This window comes from Gouania willdenowi, unplaced genomic scaffold (genome assembly GCF_900634775.1).
Source record: "Gouania willdenowi unplaced genomic scaffold, fGouWil2.1 scaffold_261_arrow_ctg1, whole genome shotgun sequence".
Lineage (NCBI taxonomy): Eukaryota > Metazoa > Chordata > Actinopteri > Blenniiformes > Gobiesocidae > Gouania > Gouania willdenowi.
Genome location: NW_021145019.1, coordinates 1 through 7,661, shown reverse-complemented (window position 1 = coordinate 7,661; position 7,661 = coordinate 1). Strand labels below are relative to the sequence as shown.

The 7,661-nt window shown below is 46.2% G+C and overlaps 1 protein-coding gene across 1 annotated transcript; it reads right to left on the bottom strand.

Moving 5' to 3' along the window:
* Nucleotides 1-5,368: 5,368 nt before the first annotated feature.
* On the bottom strand, nucleotides 5,369-6,475 carry LOC114459099 (basic salivary proline-rich protein 4-like). Its single transcript, XM_028441461.1, has 2 exons — nucleotides 6,022-6,475; nucleotides 5,369-5,952 (listed from the first exon to the last, which is right to left on the bottom strand). Exons 1-2 carry the CDS (start codon nucleotides 6,473-6,475, stop codon nucleotides 5,369-5,371), a joined length of 1,038 nt encoding a protein of 345 aa, XP_028297262.1.
* Nucleotides 6,476-7,661: the final 1,186 nt, after the last annotated feature.

Genomic DNA, 7,661 nt, shown 5'->3' with positions numbered 1-7,661 from the left:
GAACGCAAGGCATTGTGGGTAAATTGGTTATCGTTTGTTGTTTGGGGCTGTACGGTCATCATGTCTATCAAATATGAAGCACTTTGAACTTTGCATTCTGGAGTTGTAAGCGTTTTCGTATAACGGCGTAGTTATGGCGAAGGATTCTCCTGTGTCATGATAGGCCCCTCCCACTTTTCACAACCTGGTTTATTTTCCATAGCAATGTGCTTCCATCTAATAAGATTCATCCTACAGTGTTTTGAAGTCAACACGATATATCGTCTGTCCGCTACAGCTGCTCGTGTTGGACGACCACAGAAGCGGCGCCCTCTGAGAACGCAAGGCATTGTGGGTACATTGGTTATCGTTTGTTGTTTAGCTCTGGACAGTGATCGTGTGTATCAAATATGAAGCAGTTTGAACTTTGCATTCTAGAGTTATAAGCTTTTTCCTATTACAGCGTGCTGATGGCGAAGGATTCTCCTGTGTCATGATAGGCCCCTCCCACTTTTCACAACCTGGTTTATTTTCCATAGCAATGTGCTTCCATCTAATAAGATTCATCCTACAGTGTTTTGAAGTCAACACGACATATCGTCTCTCCGCTACAGCTGCTCGTGTTGGACGACCACAGAAGCGGCGCCCTTCTAGAACACAAGGCATTATGGGTAAATTGGTTATCGTTTGTTGTTTAGCTCTGGACAGTGATCGTATGTATCAAATATGAAGCAGTTTGAACTTTGCACTCTAGAGTTATAAGCGTTTTCGTATTTATGGCGTGGTGATGGCGAGGGATTTTCGTGTGTCATTATAGGCCCCTCCCACTGACCACAGTCTGTTGTTTCTTCAATAGGAATTTGCTCCCCTCTGTGTAGGTTCATCCTACAGTGTTTTGAAGTCAACACGACATATCGTCTGTCCGCTACAGCTGCTCGTGTTGGACGACCACAGAAGCGGCGCCCTCTGAGAACGCAAGGCATTGTGGGTAAATTGGTTATCGTTTGTTGTTTAGCTCTGGACAGTGATGGTGTTTATCAAATATGAAGCAGTTTGAACTTTGCACTCTAGAGTTATAAGCTTTTTCCTATTACAGCGTGCTGATGGCGAAGGATTCTCCTGTGTCATGATAGGCCCCTCCCACTTTTCACAACCTGGTTTATTTTCCATAGCAATGTGCTTCCATCTAATAAGATTCATCCTACAGTGTTTTGAAGTCAACACGATATATCGTCTGTCCGCTACAGCTGCTCGTGTTGGACGACCACAGAAGCGGCGCCCTCTGAGAACGCAAGGCATTGTGGGTACATTGGTTATCGTTTGTTGTTTAGCTCTGGACAGTGATCGTGTGTATCAAATATGAAGCAGTTTGAACTTTGCACTCTAGAGTTATAAGCGTTTTCGTATTTATGGCGTGGTGATGGCGAGGGATTTTCGTGTGTCATTATAGGCCCCTCCCACTGACCACAGTCTGTTGTTTCTTCAATAGGAATTTGCTCCCCTCTGTGTAGGTTCATCGTACAGTGTTTTGAAGTCAACACGACATATCGTTTGTCCGCTACAGCTGCTCGTGTTGGACGACCACAGATGGCGAAGAATTTTCCAGTGATATTTTAGGCCCCTCCCACTGACCACAGTCTGTTGTTTCTTCAATAGGAATTTGCTCCCCTCTGTGTAGGTTCATCGTACAGTGTTTTGAAGTCAACACGACATATCGTCTGTCCGCTACAGCTGCTCGTGTTGGACGACCACAGAAGCGGCGCCCTCTGAGAACGCAAGGCACTGTGGGTAAATTGGTTATCGTTTGTTGTTTAGCTCTGGACAGTGATTGTGTGTATCAAAAATGAAGCAGTTTGAACTTTGCATTCTAGAGTTATAAGCTTTTTCCTAGAACGGCGTCCTGTTGATGCTAACCGTGTACATGACCTTAAATGACACCGGTCGAAAACACAAGGCATGATGGGAAATGTTTCAAAGCAGTCATGACCAAGCTTGGGCACATGTCCTTTGTGTGAAATTTGAAGCTGATCGAAGTTTGTGTGTCAGAGTTATGGAGATTTGGAATTTTTTGCGTGCTAACGAAAATTAGCATTGCATTTTTGTGGCGGCGCCACGACCAAACCGTGACAGATACGAAAATTCTTTTGATAACTTTTCATCTTCAATGGGTCCTATGTGGTGTTGCCAAGTTTTAAGCGAATCGGATGAATCCCCTCAGACTAGTTCGCGCAGATGCGTTTCGAGGGCGAAACGCCATTTTTGACCTTTGACCCAAGATGGCTGACTTCCTGTTTGGTTTTGGGCGGGGTCACAATGTAACTTTTTGCTCATTCTGGGGCGGAGACTACACGTGGCGATTTTCGTACATATCGGTCAAACCTGGCGGTCGTGCGGTTCCATCGTTTTTTTTGGCGGCGAAAACGCACGCGTAGCGTGCGTTTTCTGTCCGTTTTTTTTCACGCCACCTAATTATCAAATTTTTCGCCAGGCCTGAGGTGCGTGCAAATTTCGGTGAGTTTTCGGGCATTTTTAGGGGGTCGAATTAGCGATCAAAGGCGGGCGGGGTATAATAATAAAACGATATAATAGCGAAAACAATAGGTTCCTCTGTCCCATTCTGGGACATCGGAACCTAATAATAATAATAATAATAATAATAATAATAATAATAATAATAATAATAATAATAATAACCACTGATGGTGACATTGAGATCTCAATGTCACCATCAGTGAACTTTTTTTTTTTTTTGTAAATTATTCACTGGAAGCTTAGATATTGTGTGACAAAGATATCAAAGTTTGTTGTTTTGAGAAGAATCATATTTATGATTAAAAGTTATGATTGTATTATATTCTAAAGTTTATAATTATCTGGCTCGTCTTCCTTTCTTTCTGTTCACATCATAACTTTATATTTAGTTCTACAAAATGTGTTTACAGCTAATTTTACTGATTATTGTTACACATCATCCTGTATGTGTATTATATACAGTATAAATGTGTAGATTTAACTGTTACAGAAACTATTTGATGATGAAGGGTTTGAGTAAAACCCAAAATTCCATGGTAATGTTGAGGGTATAAATATACATATAAACACATTACTGGTATATTAACACATATAAACCCAAAACATATAGAAATGGGACATTTTATGGCTGTAATGTGCAACATATTACTGGTATTTTGAGAACAGGACACGTGTAGATTTCTGAGTAATTCATTATAGTTGTGCAGGACTAACAGGAACTCCACATACTGATAATTGGTATTATCACATGTTCACTAACACGACACGACCTAAGAAGAGAAATAAAATAAGATTAAAAATAAATAAATAGTTTACAGTCTTGTTCCAGGTTCTGCTGTCATAATATTCCCATCCTTGTACTTCCAATGTTTAAATGTTTTGTTTTTAAGGTTCATGTTACATTTTGCAAAAGGTTGCACTTTATTTCTGGCTTATTGATTTTTGTTTGGAAAATTATGACCTTTCTTTCAGACATTTCATTTATTTGGGCTTATATTTGTGATGTTCTGTTTATGGTTACATTTAGATGAATAAATTAATACACTACACTTTGTTCTCATTCTACAGAGTTAGTGAGTATGTGTCCCAGAACACTGAAACACCATATATATATATATATATATATATTTATATTATTTATACATTAGCAGCAGTACAATGTACCATTTCCATTTTTTTCTGGGTTATATAATAACCAACCACATGTGTCCTGTCCACAAAATACCAGTAATATGTTACACATTAGCAGCAGTAAAATGTCCCATTTCCATATTTCCTGGTTTCTATGGGTTAATATACCAGTAATATGTGTTTATATTAGTGATGTAACGATTAATCGTAAGGCAGTTAAAAATCGATTCATAGGTATCACAGTTCACATCGATGCTGTGAAAATTGAATAGCAGTACTTTTTTAACCAGCAGAGGGCGCTACCCAAAAGTGTTGGCGGCGGGCGGGAGTCTGCTAATACTTTCTTTGTGGCCGCCTTCTACTCTTAAATATATTCATAAATGATTCCTTATACCTTTGGCACTGAAAGCATATCTGTAATATTATGTCATTATCAGTAAAAGTCACGTTTTTCTATTAGCTCTGTCTGCTAGCGTAGCATCTCTTCTTCACTGCAAGATACAGTATCTGCATGCCAACCGACCACTGGGTTACCAGCGCCCTCTGCTGGTCCAAACAAATATCTGACGCAAATAAATGGAATGGTAAATGGACTTGATTTATATAGAGCTTTATCACCACTGAAACAGTCTCAAAGCTCTTTACATATCAGCTCATTCACCAGTGGGACAGGACTGACATGCAAGGCACTAGTCGACCACTGGGAGCAACTTAGGGTTCAGTGTCTTGCCCAAGGACACTTCGACACATAGTCAGGTACTGGGATCGAACCCCCAACCTCTCGATCAGAAGACGACCCTCTACCACCTGTGCAGACTGGTTTTTTTTTTAAGTCCAATTGTTAAGGCACAAAATACATTTTTAGTTGCACTTTTAAAAAGAAAAAGAACTATTATGCAGTTTTGTATTGTTTACTATAGAACCAGAATTTAAATTAATAGGCTTCTTCTTCATTTGTATTATTCCTTTATTTATTTCATTCAAGATTTATTTTGAGTTAAATTGCATTGTTTTGAATAGTTTATCAAGGAATTCTTTTGACAATGAAAATATTACAGTATTTCACCCCCCCCCCCCAAAAAAAAGGAATATTTTTCAGTCATTTGTCTACAGTCCCATTTTGTAAAATAAATCGTGAGAGAATCGTATCGTGAACCCAGTATCGTGAATCGAATCGTATCGGGAGTTGAGTGAATCGTTACATCCCTAGTTTATATGTATATTTATACCCTCGGAAATACCCAGACCTGATGATGAGCTGCTACACTCCGTTACTGTCCCGCTGTCGGCTGAACAAAGAGAAGTCCTGACGGTCATGTTGTCCTCTTCCTCCATGAGTTCTCTGTGGTGTTCTTCATATATATCAGGAAACGCCAACTCTGAACTTTTCATCAGCTAACGAGCACTTCTGACACCGCTATCATTGCGGAATGCGGATGTTTATGTGCCGTAAAGCGTCGCGCGGTACCAACGTCATCACATTTTGCACGCGGGTCGAGTCGAGATGTGCGTGCGCATGCGCGGCCAACCGTGCCAGTCTGGCACGGTGTTTGGACCACCTCTTCCAGCAGGACCATCGAGCCATTAACCCCCCTATGGTGCAGTTCACACCTACGCAGGCCAGACAATGGCCCCCCATGGTTTTACACATGTACAGAGCTGGTTAGGAACGGCCCTGGTTGCCAGTGTGAGTACAGCCTTACTCTAGATTTCTTAGCCTAATGATCTAACCTGCAAGCGAACTGCCAGCACCATTCTTTACTAACACATTAATCAAACTGTAGACCAGGATCTCCCTGGGCTTGTGGGGTGGCCTGGGTGGCTTGGGTGCCTCTTCATGGGCGTGTGTTCTTTCTGGATGTCCTCTGGACCCTGGGCTGTTTGATTTTGCTCTCCTGCCCCCTCCGTACACGTCTGGGGGGCCCGTGGGGCTGGGGGCCTGCGTGTTTTTCTGCCGCTCTATCCCCTTGCTCTCTGTCCCACTGTCCCGTTCTCCCCTCCTCCTTTTCCTTTGCTCTGGCGCCTGCTCTCCTGCTGGGTTGGGCGTTGGGGGGTTCCTGTCGGCCCGGGGTACTGGTGGGGGGAGCTGTGGCTTTCGCCTGGGGGGCGGGCAGGGCTGCGTCGGGTGGGTTAGCTTGGGGGTGGGCCTGTCGGGGGGGCATGACGTGGTGATGGTTGTGGCTCCTGGTCGGGGGGGTCTGGGGTGGGGGGCTACTGCTCGGGGGTGGCGCCTACATCCTGGGTCGCTGGGTGGCGTGGTGCTGCTGTGGGTCGCTCCGCCCGCCTGTCTGGGAGCCTCGGCTTTGTTCCCTTGAGCGCACCGTCGCCATGGATATTGCTAGCGCGGTGCCTGCCCCCCGCCATTCCCCTTTGGCTCACTTGGGGGGCCGCATGGGCCGGTATGCGCCGCGTGACGGAGGTTTGGTGGGGCCTTGCCTGTGCGGGGGCCCCCCCTGGAGTTGTGCTGGGTGGGTGTGTGGGGGGGCGGCCTGTGGTTCTTGCCCTTGCGGATCCGCGTCAGGGGTGGCTGGTCTGCTGGTTGGGTGCGCCGGGCCCCATGGGCGCTGTGCCGGGGCGGGGGTTCCCCCGGGGTGGGTCTTTGGTTGGGGCGTATTGGGGCGCGTTCTCCTGCCCTCCGCCCGGGAACTGGCTGCCGTTCGGTGTGGCGCCACGCTGCCTTTGGCGGGGTGGGGCGGGTGGCCTGAGGCCCGCCGTCCTCCGGGCTGTGCTGGCGTCGGGGAGGTGTCTCGTGTCGGCGCGTGTGTGGCCGGAGGTGGCCTCCGTGGGGAGTGGGGGATCTGCTGGTGGCACTTGGTGTGGGTTGGTGGGACATGGCTGGGGGTGCTTGGGTTCGCCCAAGCACCCTGGCACGGTGGGTGGCGGGATGGCCCTGCTTGGGCGGCTGATGGCGTCCTCTCTTGACGGGGGGGCCGGGGCCGCCTCCCTGTAGAGGGCATTGAATTGTGGTGCCCGGCCGGCCTGTGCTGGCCCTGATGCGGGCGCGGGCTTCTCTCCTGCTCAGCCGCTCCCTGTTGCGGCGGGGGGGGGGGCTTCGGGGTGGCGTGCGGTGGGGGTCGCCTCCTGAACTGGGGGGTGTGGCTGGTGCCTGGCCGCTTCTGGGGAGTGGGTGTGCCGCCGTGCTCCTGTGGGGCCGGCGTGGTCTGGGGGGGGGCCGTCTACGCCATCTACCCTCTCCGGTGGCCCGCCATGTGGCCTCTTTTTATATTCTCCCTTTAATAAAGTGTTTCCTTCGGGAGGGCTGGTGATGGTCAGAATTATGCAATAAAATAATGCAATTTATTTAATTGTAATAACAAAAAAAAACAAAGAAAATGCATTGCTGTCTAAAAAAGATTACACTTCTTGTAGTGTTGACCTTTGACATCATGTGCAGACAAGAAAAAGAAAAAGAGAGGAGGGGGTGATTGTGTTTGAGTGCAGACAGCAGTGGTGTGACTAGGGGTGACAGTAGGGGGTCCAGTAGACACAGTATCAAATCTGTTGAAGAACAGATTTAGTTTGTTGGTCTCGTCCAACCACTGTCCATCCCTCTGATGGTGGCTGACTTAAAGCCAGTGATGGTCCTCATCCCTTTCCAGATCTCTCTGGTGTTGTTTTGCTGAAGCTTCTTCTCCAGCTTCCTGTCATACTCCACGTTAAGGCTGAGATACACTGAGGGATGTTTTCTATCATTGTTTTCAGCTCATGATTCATGTTCTCACACTGTACAGACCAACACTCTGATATGATCTGACTGTTCACACTGTACGTTCATACACAACACGTCAGGCTCTTGTTTCTGGAAATGCAACATACAAATTAGAAGAAGAAGAAAAAGAACCCAGAAGTGCAGAGACGCTCACACATCTCAGCAAATAGACTTTTAAAAAAGAAACAATGGTGATGTGATGGACAGACATGGACAGTACAGTCTGTCAGTTATACAGACACAGTCTGTCAGTTATACAGACACAGTCTGTCAGTTATACAGACACAGTCTGTCAGTGTTTGTACATGTG

Bases quoted from the DNA above. Each gene is read 5' to 3' on its own strand.
- LOC114459099 (XM_028441461.1), bottom strand. From the start codon at position 6,475: ATGTCCCACCAACCCACACCAAGTGCCACCAGCAGATCCCCCACTCCC. The intron at 5,953-6,021 runs GTGAGCCAAAGG...GGTGCGCTCAAG, and splicing joins CGGCCCATGCGGCCCCCCAA to GGAACAAAGCCGAGGCTCCC.